This window comes from Camellia sinensis, chromosome 7 (assembly GCF_055761805.1).
Source record: "Camellia sinensis isolate YWXY chromosome 7, ASM5576180v1, whole genome shotgun sequence".
Classification (NCBI taxonomy): Eukaryota; Viridiplantae; Streptophyta; class Magnoliopsida; order Ericales; family Theaceae; genus Camellia; species Camellia sinensis.
In genome coordinates, this window is record NC_138967.1 from 187,477,340 (window position 1) to 187,494,539 (window position 17,200).

General features: G+C 31.7%; 1 protein-coding gene across 1 annotated transcript; it reads right to left on the reverse strand.

Moving 5' to 3' along the window:
- Window positions 1-3,213: 3,213 nt before the first annotated feature.
- LOC114276337 (AUGMIN subunit 4) lies at window positions 3,214-10,298 on the reverse strand. The gene is made up of 13 exons (XM_028218129.2): window positions 9,982-10,298; window positions 9,852-9,899; window positions 9,170-9,295; window positions 7,404-7,757; window positions 7,065-7,164; window positions 6,468-6,513; window positions 5,818-5,911; window positions 5,578-5,649; window positions 5,375-5,433; window positions 4,503-4,571; window positions 4,368-4,419; window positions 3,554-3,631; window positions 3,214-3,469 (listed from the first exon to the last, which is right to left on the reverse strand). Exons 1-13 carry the CDS (start codon window positions 10,111-10,113, stop codon window positions 3,392-3,394), a joined length of 1,308 nt encoding a protein of 435 aa, XP_028073930.2. The 5' UTR covers window positions 10,114-10,298; the 3' UTR covers window positions 3,214-3,391.
- Between the last annotated feature and the right edge of the window lie 6,902 nt (window positions 10,299-17,200).

Here is a 17,200-nt window from a genome sequence, read left to right on the forward strand (position 1 = left end):
ACAGATAAATGATATTTGAACAAATAGACAAATAGGCAAACTCTCAACAAACAAATAATATCTTTTTGGCATAAAAAAAATTTAAACTTAGGCCAAGAGTTTCAGAAATAGACATTTGACCTGAAGGTCTAATTATTTTTGAGTCATTAAAAAAAATTAAAAACTTAGGTCTTGTAAATTTAAGGTTTATTTTCCATTTTGCTCTGGCTTAAAAATTAAGTCTAATAATTTTTGAATCATAACTATATTTTTAAAATAAATATGATAAAATCTAGGAGTGTAACTTGGGCAGGCTCAACCTGAGCAATCCGAACTCAGCTTGAATTTTTTTGGAACTTGGATAAGATATTTTCAAATTCGGTATGAGTTTGGACAAAAATTCAAAAGTTCGAATTAAATTTGGGCAGGCTTAGGCAAAAATGTCAAACAATCCGAGCAACCCGAAACCCGAATTATATATATATATATATAGATAAATAAAAATATTAAATATACATATAAATTATTAGCCATTACATGATATCAGTGGCAGAGCCAAGAAAATAAATCAGAGGGGGCATTTTTTAATTACAACATTAAAAATATTTCACATAAATATTTCACATAAATTTTTACAATTGACTTCAAGAAAATTTTTTTTAAAAAAAATCAGTGTGTTTATTTGAGTTTTTTGAATTAAGTTTTTTGAAAATTAAGTTTTTTTTTATATTTTATTTTATTTTTTTTTAGTGAATATTTTTAAAATTTTAAGTATTTTTTTTTTACTTTTTTAGATACATGATGTATCTAAAAAAAAAAATATTTGTGAAAAAATATTTTAAAAAATTAATAAATACATAAAAATACAAAAAATGTATTAATTTTTTGTATTTTTTTATATTTTTAGTATTTAGTGAATTTTTTAAAGATTTTTTCGCAAAAATTATACTTTTTAAGCATATTTATATTGGGTGTGTCTAAAAATTAAAAAAATTGTTAAAATATTAAAAAAAATTTAATAAAAACAAAAAAATACGAAAAACAAAAATGTAGAATTTTTTGAAAAGTGTTTTTAGAAAACTCAAACCAAACAAAGTGAATATGTTATTTGTAATTAATGTATCATGGACAACATTAAAAAAAGTCATGGATATAAAGTTTTAAAATAAATTATATAATGATAAAGTAAATTTTTTTTACAATATATGCGTAAAAATTTAATATAATAGTCATACCACGCAATCATTGGCATGTGATATTACCAACCAATAATAAAGAAACACATGGTGGGTGAACCCTGCTTATTAAATGTAACTTACCAATTTAATAAATTCTATATTTTCATTGAAATTAATTATGTTTGCATATTAATAATGATAGAGATCACTATTATATTGAAATTTTCATAGATAATAATATCATAGTCTCTTTATTTTCAATCAAAATAATAATTATTGTTCTTATAATTTTAAAAATATCATTGACATTTTACTCAAAATAATATTTTTATAATTTATTTTTATATAAAATATTTTTTTTATGTTTGTAAAAAAAAAAAAAAATCCAAAACTCAGGGGGGCACATGACCCCCCTGAGCCCTCCTTCCCTCCGCCCCTGCATGATATTAAAGTAATTAAATGATTAAATCATATTGAATATATATTATTACATATAAAAATAACATAAAATCTTACTTTTTTTATTTTCACTCATAAATTGTAATAACTACTATAGCGACATCTCTCTTACATTATATAAATTATTTGTTTTGAGGATATTAATGATTTTCTATAAAATAAAATAAATAAAAAAATTTGTAAATAGAGTCAAATTTTAATAATTTAATAATATAGCTGCAAAAAAAAAAATTCATTTACAATTCGAGTAACTCGAGCAATTCGCATTTAACTCGAGTCGGGCTTGGGCAAATAATTTTGGGTTACAATTCGGGCCTGGGCAGGCCTCGGCAGATCTCAGTACAACTTGGGTTGGGCTTAAACAACCTCCCAACCCAATCGAACACGTCCAAATTGCACCCCTAAAAAAATCATGTAATTATAATTATCATATTAATATTTTTTTAATAAATAATCTACCTATAAAAAACTATCCGCGGACCAATCCAATCCGCTTTGTGAATTAAAAACAGAATAGAGTGATTTATTTGTGAAGCCCACATTTCTCCTTTTATTCTATGTTTATTTTTGTACGGATAACACAGCTTTAGATTTAAGAAGAATCAAGAATTGGATGTAGGGTTAACAGCTCAAGCCTCAATTGGTAATTTTCACTTTTCTTTTATGTCTTATTACGTCATTTCTTACATTTGCACTCCATCATCAACAAAAAGTCAATAATCCCAATATTTATCGAACCTAGACAAATTGAGAGAAATCTATTAACCTAGTGCCGTTTTGGGCGTTTTTGTGCTGCGGAAAAAAGCTGAGCCAACTAAAAAGACCACCAGGGTTGGTGGCCTGGAGAATGCAGCACTAAGCCAAGGTCGATTTTTGAGAGGGGATGTTTAAAATCTTTTCAGAGAAGACGTCTTGTACTCCTCTCGACAACCTATCCTCTGTTGGGACGTGTGGTTACGCTCCATTAGTGCCCTGGTGATGAGTCCCTCACTTGGTGGGGGTTGATTCCTGATTGGCAACTAGTTATCCCGGGGTCAAGACCCACGAGGCCATGATGACACCACAGAATCCTTTTTTAATCATCAAAAAAAAAACCTAAAAAAGCAATTGTTGCATTTAGGATGGGATAAAAACGCTGCCGTGTCAAATTATGTAAATACCCTCTAAGTTCACAAATTGTGTAGAATTCCAAAGTTTGACGAGAATATTTTAATCATTTTACTTTGATTTGACACTATAAATAAATATTAACAAAAGAAGTCAAAACCCAACTTTTTACCAACTTTTCAAATCATTTTCTAAAAAAGCCAAAAAACTTGATAAAAAACTAAAAGTTAACTTTTTACCTTCTCAAAACACCCCTATACACATGGAATCTTATAATTTAGAGCCCAGGCCTACCCTCGTGTACCGCTCTATACTAATTTTTTTTAATTCAGTTGTGACATTGCAACAAACACATCCCAAAAAAGGTTGTGATGCGTTTGCAGCAATGCCAAATAGGCAGTGAATAACAGCTCTACACCGATGATGTTTCAAAAAAGATATATAAATATCACTGGTAAATCTCCAATGATATTATTCAGAGATGATATCGTTTTTAATTTCAATCTATATATGCATATATGTAATGTAAAAAAAACCAACATTTCAAGGCAAGTAATACACCATCTCTTACCAGAATATCACATGCTATGATGCTAAAACACAACACACACACACACAATACAACAAAACACAATCTCAGAATAAAAAAACAAATACAACAATGTAACTTAGGTGCTAGGGTGGTCTGGTAAACGATTCAGGTCCATTTCAACTTGGCGAATTGTCCATTGCATATTTTCCAATTTCTGTTAAAAGAAAATATGAAATCAGAAGTAAACCAAGTATCTGAATAAGAATCATCTTTCTACATGCAAAATTAATATTATTACCTTTACTATATCATGGTATTGCCTTGCAATTGTATCAAAGTGAGGATCAACACCTTGGTATTCCCGTAGCCGTGTAACCTGGTAAAAACTTCAGCATTACAACTGTTCATATCGAAAAACACATGCACTCGCGCAGTATCTTATTCGAAATAGGGAAATGACAATTTCACATACCAAAATGTTGTTACCACACATTTTCTATCACAAAAGTGTAAAAAGACCATAGTATCAGTATGAGAGGGTACATGGTAGCAACATATTGGTGCATAACATTACAAACATCAATCAAAATAATAAATTAAAAAAAAATGAAAGATTAATTGCCCCACTGCAGAAGTGTGAATAAAAAATGAAAGATTATATGAAGTGCACATTTTACAATTGCAAATACCTTGGTTTGCCACATAAATATTGTCGGAAAATCAACAAAAGGAACTCTAAAATTTGAAAACAAGTATGGATATTCTTATTTGCTAAAAGCCAAAACAATAAAAACTCCAAACAAATGAAATTTAATATGACTCGTCATCTAAAAAATGATGAACAAGTGAGTTGACCGTTCGGGCAAATTGTCGACCTTGTTTCAAGACAAAGCTAGTAGTGCGATTAATTATGGTTGAAAAAACCTTAACAGTTTCATAAACGAGTGATGATTCCTTAAACTACCATTCAAATGTTCCATCTACAATTAAAGAGTTCATATCCAACTCTGGAATTAAAAACCACACAAAGGCGTAAACAAAAAAGAAAAAAGAGAAGAAACAGAACATATAGCAATATGCTACAACGCTATGACATTTAAGACAAAACTTACCGCTTTATTGTATGCAAGCGAAGCTTCTTCTGTAGCCTCAACCAGATAATTCCTGGAACAAAAGATAAACCAATCAAAATCCCTCTTTGAACAATTAGCTCGATACGAATTTGAACCAGTGTCATCATTCATCACCTTATTTTATGGAGAGCGGGAATTGATTCCTGAGTGTAAGTCTCAAGCAGAAGAATATGTTCTAGAACCCTAAGTCAACAATGCAGTGTATCAGTGCCTATAAAAAATAGGAAGCATCATTTTTCATCAAATAAAAATCAATTGGGATTCACGAGGCATAAGTGGCAAAATGCTTGTATAAATTTTGGGGGGCAAGAGACAATATAAAACTAGTGGGAAAGATAACCATAAGAACAATCGATGGACATGTGTTCTATAAAAAAAATTTTAAAAAAAATATATACTAACACATACCAAAGGTTCATCAGATGCAACCCTCGCAAAATGACAATTGACTTTCTTCATGTAGGAATTATGACCAAGATTCAAAACTTAAACAAATTGAACTCCACCATTCTCACTAACATTTGGTCAATTGATCGGTAACACAATAAAGAAAACACAATACAGTGAGAAAATAGCATGTGATCTTTCTCATGTAAAAGGAGTTACCAGGCCACCATATTGACTATAAATTGTGTAATTGTAAACTGATAAGAGTGTTTGGCATATTAATTCACAATTCTATGAAAAATGGATACTGAAATTTTACAAAGGGCAGTCTGCAGTAGCAAACAATTTGAAGTCATTGGTTGGAGTTTTGAAAGATAACAATTTCCAAATCCGTTGTTATTTAAAAATAGAAGAAACGTTGTCCAAACTTAAGCATGTCTCAGTGTTTTCATTGCATCAGCCTTGCTGTCACACTTAACCACTTGGAAGAATCTGAAGATACTCTTGACATTCTTTAAATTCATTATGAATGAGTTTAAGGCTAATCAAAACAAATTGTTCAAAGAAAGAAGCAGAAAACGATAGTAGGTGATACAAACCTCAATTTTGCATTCATGGTCTCACATCTTTTGCACAGCCAAGTTTTTTGAAGTTCATCCTATTAAATATTAAAATAAATTAGTTCAAATGTCCGTCCAAGGAAGAAAAGAACATATATTATGGAAAGGGAATTTACCTAATACTGTTACATGTGTATTATGCAGTGTTAGTGTTCAAGATAACAAAGTAGTGGCAAGCTTACATAATTATGTTGATGTTGCAACTTCAAATCTTTAACAAGCTTGATAAGCACGCCGAGTATCTGCTCTAAGACCTTGTAGGGACAAAATGATTTACAAGTCACACATCATCTGATATATAGCATATGCTTCCTACATATGATATGACAACAAACTTGTACTACAAAGCGAAATTCTGATTAAAATAATAATAGGGAATAAAAAAACAAGATATGGATAATACAAAACTCATATTCATATACATTGTAATATTCTGCAAATTTTCTGTCTGCCGAATATAGATCCTCCCTCAGAGCTGCCTCTTCCCTCTCGATCTCCTCAATAATTAACTTTACCCTGTATAAATGACCGGTAAAGAAAAGAACAGAAGTTAAAGGCAACTGAACTTTTGAGAAAGTTGTTTCTGACAATTGAAGTACATATTAAAGAAAATTGATACATGCCCGTTTAGGTAGTTTTGGATTCTTTGGCAAATTAAGAATAAGCAGTTTTAATAAAAATCCAAGAATGACAGGTTCTGAAGTCATTGCTATTGAAGTAAAGCAAAGTATGAGATGAATTCAAATGAATAATCATCTAGTTATCAAAAGAAAATTTTAAAATGTTCATCTTTTTCTGAAGTGTTTCTTTGATCAATTTGATCTGGCAAAGCTTCAAATCTTATTCATTTAAATGGCAACAAGAAGAATATAAAACATGGTACCATGGCTTGTATGTGTGATCATATTACTGTTGAAATATTCGGGATTTATGTATATGGCAGTATATATTTTGTATATATACGGAATTATTTGAAACTTCCAAAATTAAAAATTTGTATATCATTGTGGACTCGACATTTTGGAGAGATATTACTTGATAAATAACGACAACATGAAAAAATAACACAAACCTTTCCGGAAGCCGAGCACTTGAATTTTGATGTCCAGTTGAAGTGTCTGAAACACCAAAGAAGGGGTAATATTATGCACATAATCTCTCTTTATGTTGGTGCATCTTATTCATTTTTCATCATAAAGTGATGCAATATTTCTTCATTAATTTTGACCAATCTACCAAACGCAAGCAGCCCTATGCTTGAAACATTCCTTGCACAAAACATTAGTGCAATTCATGTTTCGTGGCTATAGATCTAGGCATTGTATCCAAATCATCAGTCATAATGCACAATTAAGCCGATATTCGAACTGGGCATAATAAAAGTTTGGCTACTTAAGGTTGTTTTGGAAACTAGCTATTTTAGTTGGCTTTTTGGCCTTATATGAAAAGACGTGCAAAAAAGTACAGAGAAGAGTTGACTTTTTGGTAATGGCTTTTTGTCTTTTCGACTATTTTATGTTGTTGCCAAACTTGCCCGGCCAAAAAATATGGAACACAAATATACACCGTGAGATAATGAGAAGTAGTCCATGAGAGATAATAAAACATGAGCACTTGTGTATGCACACATGTGCATGCGAGAGAGAGAAAGAGAGAGTTTGATACTAACCAATGTCGTCTATGACAAAGGCATTTGCTAACTTATCACATTTAGCTTTCAAACGGCCCTCAATTTCACGGAATAGTGATATCTGGTACTCAGCCATGTCCTACAATAGAAGGGGAATGGAAGATAATTTACTTCGCCATTAACATCATTATAGAGTTTATTCAGAAGAACAAAAAGGAAAAAATAAAAATTGACATAACTATGGATCATAAATATTGACAACAATCTAAAAACACAATATATACATGTCCACATGGATTGAAATAAATCTCTTTACTAAAGGCACAAAATAATTTATCTAAAAGATGGAGTATCCTATCACCATATAAAGTGTCTAACCGTGGATAATGCTGCTTGTTGGAGCTGAGTTTGCCATAAATAAGCAGGCGTTATTCCAAGGAATTTATTAGGAACACCACCAACTCCAAGTTCAGCTGCATCAATAGAACTACTAGAAAATGCATTATTTGCACTACCACCAGCACTAGTTGAAGAAATATTCATGTAATTTGTAGAATTTGAGCTTGAGTTAATTGTGAAGTTAGTACTCGTGCTATCGAGGGAGCTTCTTGACAGTGTACTCCATTTTTCAATTTCTTCCTCATGAATCTCACCATCCTTGGAAATCAGAGGAAGCCTCAATTTTTGAGCTGCTTCTGCAACGACAAACCGGTGCTCAAGTGCCTCATAAACCTGAATTTAATGGATTTCTTATCATAGTTCTTCACATTTCAAGACTACTACACTGCTAAAAGATAAAATCTACACTGTCAAACATGAGATGAAAGCAAAATCACTTTGTTTGGTTTCAGTTTTCAGAATTCACTTTTCAAAAAATTCTACTTTTTCGTTTTCCGTATTTTTTTGTTTTCACTAAAAAATTTTAATATTTTAAGCAATTTTTTTAATTTTTAGGCACACTTAACATAAATACACTTAAAAAGTATAATGTTTGTGAAAAAAATCTTTAAAAGATTCACTAAATATCAAAAATACAAAAAAAATATGAAAATCTAGTACATTTGTCGTATTTTTGTTTATTTATTAATTTTTTAAAATATTTTTTCACAAATATTTTACTATTTAGATGCATCTAAGTAAGGTGTATTTAAAAAAAAAAAAAAAAAAAACTTAAAATTTTAAAAATATTCACTAAAAACAAAACAAAAAATACGAAAAACAAAAAACTCAATCTAAAAAATTGGGTTTTTTGTTTTTCGTGTTTTTTTGTAAATATTTTTAAAATTTTAAGCAATTTTTTTACTTTTTTATATGCACCTTACTTAAATGTGTCTAAATACTAAAATATTTGTAAAAAAATATTTTAAAAAATTAATAAATATACAAAAATACGAAAAATGTATTGAATTTTTGTATTTTTGATATTGAGTCAATTTTTTAAAGATTTTTTTCACAGATATTATACTTTTTAAGTATATTTATGTTAGGTGTCTCTAAAAATTAAAAAAAATACTTAAAATATTAAAAAAATTCAATGAAAACAAAAAAATATGAAAAATGAAAAAGTAGAATTTTCTGTGAAGTGAATTCTGAAAATTGAAACTAAACAGAGTGTTAGTTCTTTTCAAAATCCTTTTAAAGACTAGCTTTGTGCAATGTGTTCTGACAATTATATATGTTTAACTAGGCTCCTCCTTCAGCATAGTATGCATCTCTAACATTACACATGTCTTACACTAGCAAATTTGCATTTGCAATGCACTTGTTAAATTAGACAAATATTGGAGATATAATGAATGCAACTTAGATTGTCTGTTTGTTTATGTACTTCGACTCCCAATTTATACGGATAAAAATAATATTTCAAAATAATCATACAAATTATCTATGTTGAGACTAACTTCAAAACAACCAACGCGGTTGGCCAAGAGCTCTTGCATTTGATTAGGTGGTAAGGAGTTTGAGTCTCCCCACCTACCTGTGGGTTTATTCCCCTTATTTTATTTGGGGTCTTTCACCCTCTTTGGAAGTTTATATGTAATTATGATTTGGGTTGTATTTGATGATTTATTCTACTTCATTGTAATTGAGATACATTGTAATCCAAAATAAAAACTAACTACAAAACAATGAAAATTTGAAACCTGAGGTGAGTTCTTCAGGCCAAGTTGCGGGTATAGAACCTGGACATCACGAATACCTCCAAGGTTAGCCACTGCAACAGCCTGCTGATACTCTTCTACCATGGCAGTTGCCTCGGAATAAATTGCCTAAATAAACACCACCCACTATCAACCCATTGATCATCAATTAACATATATATACTATTATATAACTTGTAGAGTCCATTTGGTGTGAATTTTTCTATAATTTCAATGTTAATTGCTCACACTTTGTTTTTTAGAAAATTTTAAAAAAGTCAAAAGTAGAAAAAAATAATTACAAACTCATGAAAGTCCTATATTCATTTGCATAAATCACCTGTACTTTCATGAGTTTGATATTATTTTTCTACTTCCCATTTTTTTTGAAATTTCCCCCCTTTTTTTTCAGAACTTTAGCCTATAATTCCGTTAATTTAAAACTCCAGGTTCCGTAAATTAAGAACTTCACATTCAGTAAATAACTCCTAAAAGATTTTCAAATTCAACCATGTTCCATTCTAATCCAACAGTCCAAAAGTTTAGATATAAAATTTTAAAAAAATATACACATACACATATAATATTCTAATTCCGCAAAACACACAATCACATATAAACCCTAGACAAAACCAATTCCCAAAATGTACCCCCCCCCAAAAAAAAAAAAAAAACAGTGTTTTACCATGGCTTCCAAGTACCGCAATCTCTCTCTCGACATTTCATCTCTCGCCTGCAACACAAATCAGCCCATCAATCACAAACTTTAACAGATCATATACAATGTAAATCAATGTGGGAGAGAGAGAGAGTACAAGTTGGAGATCGTAGAAAGTGGATTTTGAGACGAGAGATCCATCTGGAGCCAAGCAATGGCGCTCCAACTGATCAATCAGCTGAGTCACATCTGCAGGAAGGTTTTGGCCCCCAACGATTCCCTTCACCATTGTTTGATTTAGGGTTTCGATTCAGAAATATGAAGAATTTGAAACGAAATTCGCTCGAAATTCAAAAACTAATAAGCCATTTTTTGCTTCCCCCAAGTTGGCCGACAGGCATCAAACTGAAAGCGGCCACAACAATTGTGGTACTTTGAAAAAAAACAGGTAAATGGTAAATTACTCTTAACACCCTTGGGGTGTGATCAATTTACATTGTTTTAATATTCGGGATGAACTTCTTTCTCATAAGGGTGGGCGCGGATCGATTGCGGCTATAAAACTTTTAATTCGCTATCTGTTCGTTAGATTAACGGATTGGAAAAAATTAATTTGCATCCGTTCGCCAATCCGACGGATGTGGATTAAGCGGATTGGCGGATGGATGTGAATTAGTTTGGCGGTTTAAAATTTTATAAATTTTCAACATAATTCAACTTGTGCACTTCTTAAAAAAAAAAGAATAAAGTATTACAGTCAATGACTTAAAAAAATATTACAATCATTGCATGCCTCATCCAAAACAAGAAAGTTTGAAACTTTAGAATATCACAATCACTGCATACTTCGTCCACATACTACAATCACAATATGCCTCATCCACATAAAGTATTACAATATGTGATTCTTAAAATATAAAAACAACGGTAGTGCTGGGACCCCCAGTGGGGAGTGACCCCTAGCACCCCTACCTCCACGTGGGGAGCTGTGAGACCAAGGCCAAAAAAAAAAAAAAAAATTGGACCAATCAATAAACAGTGGGGGTAGTGGGGGTCACCTCCACTGGGCTTTTTCCTAAAAATAATTCAAAGCACAAAAATCATGAACAGAGCAGTAATAGAAATTGTATGTCTCTATATTGTTACATTTATATCTGTTTTTGAAAATAAAAATCAACCGGCATATATCATATTTTCTATTTATTATTTTTAGAGATAGATTTAAAAATCAAAAAATATAGATAAATAATACGTTTATTTTTTTCAATTCAAAAAATATATTGAAGTTGAAAACTTTTTTCAATAGAATATTTAAATTCTTTTTTAATTGAAAACACAAACAGAATATTTAAACAAATTGAAAACACAAAGTCTTATAAATTACTAGGGGTGCTCGCGGTTTTTCGGTTCGATTGTGGCCAAAGGAATTTCAAATTCGCCATCCGTTCGCCAGATTGGCGGATTGGAGAAAATCAATCCGTAACCATCCGCTAGTCATCACGCATCCGTCCAAAATGCAGCGGATCGGTTCGGTTCGCTCGGTCAATTTTTGCAGATCGGTATATCTGCTACCCAGCCCTACTTTCCCATCCATAATCGGACGGGAGAGGCATTGTATAGCCTAGTGGGCTCAACTTTTAAATTCTATTTAATAATTTAAAATGTTTATATTTTAAGGTTTATGGAGTATATTATCTTTGTAAAACTTAAATTTACTATTCTCATTTCTATTTATGTTAAATTTATTCCTAAAACATAAAATTTACAAGGGCAAAAGCATAAAATGATAGTTTATTAATTAAAAGGGTAAATTATAAGTACATTCCTCAAGTTTGATTAAAATATAAATTATTCTCTGTGATTTTAAAAATCATATTCCACCTTATGAGGTTTTAAAAATCATATTCCACCTTATGAGGTTTTTAATTTCATAACAAATCGCCCCTATTAATAAATCATCAAGTCAATTAACAGTTTTCAATGATGTTATCAATATATTTAATTAATAATTTAGGTAATTTTATTATTGTATAGAGAGCAATTATGTTTTTTTTTTGTTAATTCTGTTAAATAAAAAAATTTAACAAGGGAGTATTTGTAAATTTTCAAACTACAAGAGACAATCTGTACTTTAAGCAAATCTCAGGGAATGTATTTGTAATTTACTCAAAAACTTTTGAAAGTAAATTAAAATAATTTTTGTAACTTAATTTTTAAAAAACATGCGAAAATGCAAGCATAAATAACGAAGAGTAAATTTCATTTTACTTCTTGTGATTTGACTTATGTGCAGTTTATTTCCTAACATTTGAAAATGACCATATAATTTGTAGACTGAAATGTACCGTTAAACATTTCGTATAACTTAACAGTAAGTGTGAAATACATGGTAGACATAAGGGGATTATGTATTTATTTTCAAATTTAAATAGGGTAAATCGCACATAATGTGACCCCCTGAACGTTTAATTAAATACCACGTAAATATTTATAGTTATATATAATTGTGGTTGTATGTGATATTATTTTTTTAGTAAAACAATAAATAAATAAATAATAACAATAATAATTGTAGCGATCCCAGTTTCGATCATTTTTTCATGATTTGCCACTTCGACTGGGCTGGTCGGGGGTCGAGCTGCCTGGTCAACTCGCGGGGGTTCAGGAGGCAGTGCCCTTTGGCGGGTCCAAGGGCAACGCCCTAGCGGGGGTCGAGCTGCCCGGTCAGTTCGCAGGGGTCCAGGGGGCAGCGCCCCCAAAACAAAAATGCAAAATGCATTCGAAGTTGCTTGTCTGTTCGAGCGGCTGTTTATGCGCTCGAGCAGAGAATGTTTGGTTTCAGAAGTTTGACCTGTCTGCAAAAGTATTGGGTTAGTGTATTTGACGCTCGAACGGGGGGCATTCCACGCTCGAGCGAACCATGTTATATCAGTTCGTGAATCTGATATTTTATATCACTTTTTCAGTTCTCTTTCTCTCTCTAAAACTCTCCAGAATTCCAGATCGGGAGCTTCTCTCTCTAGAAGTCATCTTCTCTCTTTGATTTCTCCAAATTCATTGGGATTTAGACCTAAGTTCTTCATCAAAGTTGATTATCATCTCGAGGGCTTCGTTGTGTGCGGTGAAGATCGAGTTTCGACACCGTTAATTTTGGGGGTTTCATCTCATTTCTTCTTCAAAACTTGAGATAGAAATTTTCTTAGAGTTATATATATGTTTTTGCAAGAACTAGTTGATTTTCGAAATCATCCTTTGATTAACTTTGAGAAATTGATTGTTGATTTCAAGAAGATGAGTGATTTTGAAAGAGGGTTTAATTTCTTTTCCTTTTAAAATAGAAATTGAAGGTTTTGAACCATATTGATTGAAGAAAGATAATTTTGGGGAGATTCTTCTAAATATCTTGGAGATAAATGGTTTTGGTGAGAAAACCTAGAAATTTGGTCTTTTTTTTGAAAGATGTTGAAAATCCTTGGAAGATGTTGTCATATTTATTTTGTATACCAAAATAAATGGATGTTTTGAAAATTGTTTATTTATATATAAATGACGAATTTTGTGAAAAAAATGAGAAATGTTGTTTATTTTGAAAATTGTTGTTAAAATGTTGATTTAGTCTTGAATTGACTAAACTGTTAAGATTGCTCAAAATGTGGGAATTACGTTATTCTCTTGAATGAATTGGATATAAAAGTATATATATATATATATATATATATTCCTCTTGTGGAATTGTGATGAAAAGAGGATTGGGAATTTTGATCACAATGGTATATTGTGTGGAACAATTGAATATGGAAATAATGTTGAATTGCATTATTAAGCATACATTGACATTTCAATTCATTGGACTATGTTAAGCTTTGGAAATTTGTATTGAGAAAAGAATGTTGCGAAATGGGTTTTCATGAAATGATTTTGGGGTAAATACGGTAATAAGTCTTGATAGGTGGTGTAGATGAAATTGTTTAAGTTGGCCTGAGTGTCCTTGGTGAAAGACCAGAAAGTCGCGTGGATAGGTGTCGAGCCTTCCAGTTAATACCGGTAAAAATGACAATTGGTAGTACTCGTACAGTCTACTTGCAGACACCGACCTAGGGATTACCAGAGTTGTATTTACCGTCCCCTTTAATTAAATAAATTTTGAACAATTGAAGTTGCATAACGTCATTGAGTATGATGATTTTCAAAAGATGAAGATGTGTTTTATTTTCAAAAAAGCATGGCATGGCATGTACATTCATATACTTTGTTAAGGATTTCCTACTGGGCTTTATGCTCACCCTACCGGATTTTTGTGCAGGAAAAGACGTGGTGAATCTGCCTAATTGAGGGTGTGAAAATGTGTGTGTTGAGAGCATTAAAGTTCTCATTTGCTTTGATCCTATTTGTAAGCCAATGGCTATGTATGTGTGGGTTTGAATAACCATTTTGTGTACCGAGCTTAAGCCTTGGAAGATTGTAAACCCTTGGGGGTGCTTATTTGGTTTATTACTTGTTGTTGAATCAATGTAATATCGCATGAGGAACTATTATTATTATGTAATGTAAGTATGGGAAGTTATATTTGGTTTTCCTTTAAGAGAGTCATGATTGTTGCATTATCATTTGGGCTAGAAATTTGAGGCGTTACAATAATAAAATAAATATATGGAATAAGAATAATAATGATAATAATAGTAGGCAATAGTCATACTAAGAATAAGCATACCAAATATAATAAAACCAACAGAAAGTGATAAGGCTAACATCAATTAACTAACAATTAATTAAGAAGATTTATAAATCTCTCCAGGAGAAGGATGTTGTGCCACATGTGTTATCTAGGCCTTAGGGGAAGTGAGTCACCATTTTTAGGCATCATGTGCTTGTGTATATATAAGAGGGGGGGCTGCGAATTGAGTAAAGGAATGAGGGGAAAAGAAGGAAAAAAAAAAAAAAAAAAAAAGACAGGAAGGAGGAAGGAAATGGTCTCGAGAAGCTAGCGTAAATAGGAGGGAAATAGTAGGAATTAATATTAAGGTGAGTTATATTATATCTTGACTCACCATAATATATTTTACGTATGTTTTGACTTATTATAATTTATTTTATACAAGTTATGTTTTATAAATTATATTAATATTTCAATTACGTGGATTGTTTTTTGAACTCTATTTGTTTAAAATGGAACGTATGCATATGTTTGTTTAAATTTTAAAAAATATTTGACAATGACCTTATAAACAATTATGTTTTGTAAGTACCACCACGAGAGTCCCACGCCTTGGGGGACTTAAATAACCATTGGCCTCTGTTTAGCCATTTTGTGGTCTTTTGTTTGTCATGGATCCATTGATCTCTGTTCTGACTGTCACTTCTGTGACCTCTGTTCTATTCTGTTCTGTATCGTGGTTATGATTATTTATTTACATAATTTTCGTATTTCAGTTTCTGCTATTTTGAATAATTTGTTTATTCAAATTAAGTTATGTAAATGTTTTAACGTTACTAACTATCCATGGTTATTTTGTGTTCCCTATACTTTTGGCATAATATTTCTCATTCTACTGTGTGCTTATAACTGTTACTCTTTCAAGTGATGAGATGTAAGGAAGACCCGTAACCTCAAGTAATGAAACCTGAACAAGAATTGATGTTGATCCATTATTTTGTTTTTTTTCCTTTTTTTTCTTTTATTTATTTATTTTTTTTACTGAGGGTCGGTCACTGCATAATAAAAATATAAATAAATAAAAGCCCTATGGGTGTATTTTCTCTTATTAAAATAATAGAATGAAGTAAATTTTCTGTTTAATTATTTTTTATTTGTCTCCGCCTGCGTTATTTAATTTGCTGTAAATAAATTAGTAAATTGCGATTCCAGCCCTAAGCCCCTGGGGTTGGGTCGTGACAAATGTGGTATCAGAGCTAGGTTCATTAAAAAAAAAACTATTTTAATTTGATCAGAAAGTTTGAAAAGTTATAAATAAAACTATATAGCTAGATACATATAATAAAATAAAATGTCTACATAATAAAATAAATAATAGATATTTACGTGCGACGTTAGTCCTTTTATGTACGTTTATTCTGGTGATGTAAGAATAGAGATGACAATCGGAACCCGGCCCGACGGGGACCCAATCCCCCGACCTCGAATTGAGCGGTTATTCTTCGAAAAATACCCCCGATGGGCCGGGGATGGTATTAAAAATTAAATCCCCAATGATATTCGGATCGGGGACGGGGATACATGTTTCAGCCCCGGACCTGGCCCGACCCCGGCCCCGATCCTCGGCCCGGTTGCCCCTTAATGTGAATTTACTATTTTGCCCCTGCTTATATATAACATATGTATGTGTGTAGGGTTTTGGCTGACCAGTCACACACAACGCACACATAGCCGCTCTCTCTGCTCTTGCTTTCTCTCTCTCTCTATCTCTATCTCTAGGGTTTCGCCTTCTTCTCCCTTTCTTTTACACAACGACGGCGCCGATCCTCCCTCACTGCCGCTCGTACCTCACTGTCGATCCTCCTCCCTCGCCACCGCTGCTGGTTAGAACTTAGGGTTTTGCCTCCCTCTCTCTCTCTCTCACATACACGACAGCTGCTTGCCCCTCACTGCCACTCCTCTCTCGCCGGTGATCCTCCATCACCGCCGATTTCAAAGGGTATATATCTCTCTCTCTTTCTCTCTCTCTCTCTCTCTCTCGATTTCGATATAGGGGGGTTTACATACATATATATAAAGTATCTCTGTTCGACCTCTTTTTTTTTTTCTCTAAATTTATTTATTTGAAATATATATATATATATATATGATCTCGATCTAATCACTTGAGTTCTTGATTTGTTATTGATCTCGATCTAATTAATCACTTGAGTTCTTGATCTGTTAAATATATATATATATATATATGATATGGTTTTTATTGTTAAAATATGTAATCCCAGTTTATGTAATGGATTTCAAAGTTATGGGACTTGATAATAAAGAAACACAACTAGGATTTGTTATGTAATGTAATCTTAGTTCTTAATCTCAGTTCAAAGTTTATGTAATGTAATCTCAGTTCTTGATATGTTATTGATCTGACATTTGGTTTGCTATTTTGTGTGTAGAAAGAAACACAACTAGGATTGGCTATACAATCTACTCATCTAGGTATTTTCTCTTAATTGATTGTGGCTTCTGAGTGTATTTTACCACTTCTGGTGTGTTCTGAAGTCGAAATTATGTGAAGATATCTATTTGTATTTTTTTGAGGCTGAATATAATTGTGATTGTTGAATCTTACACATATCTGTTTGTATTTTTTTAATTGTGACCTGGGGCTGAATATAATTGTGACCTGAGGCTGAATATAATAGTTGTTCTAAGAATATCTGTTAGA

Bases quoted from the DNA above. Each gene is read 5' to 3' on its own strand.
- LOC114276337 (XM_028218129.2), bottom strand. From the start codon at position 10,113: ATGGTGAAGGGAATCGTTGGGGGCCAAAACCTTCCTGCAGATGTGACT. The intron at 9,296-9,851 runs GTAAAACACTGT...GTGTTTATTTAG, and splicing joins TGCGGTACTTGGAAGCCATG to GCAATTTATTCCGAGGCAAC. The intron at 7,758-9,169 runs GTTTCAAATTTT...CATTAAATTCAG, and splicing joins GCCTGAAGAACTCACCTCAG to GTTTATGAGGCACTTGAGCA.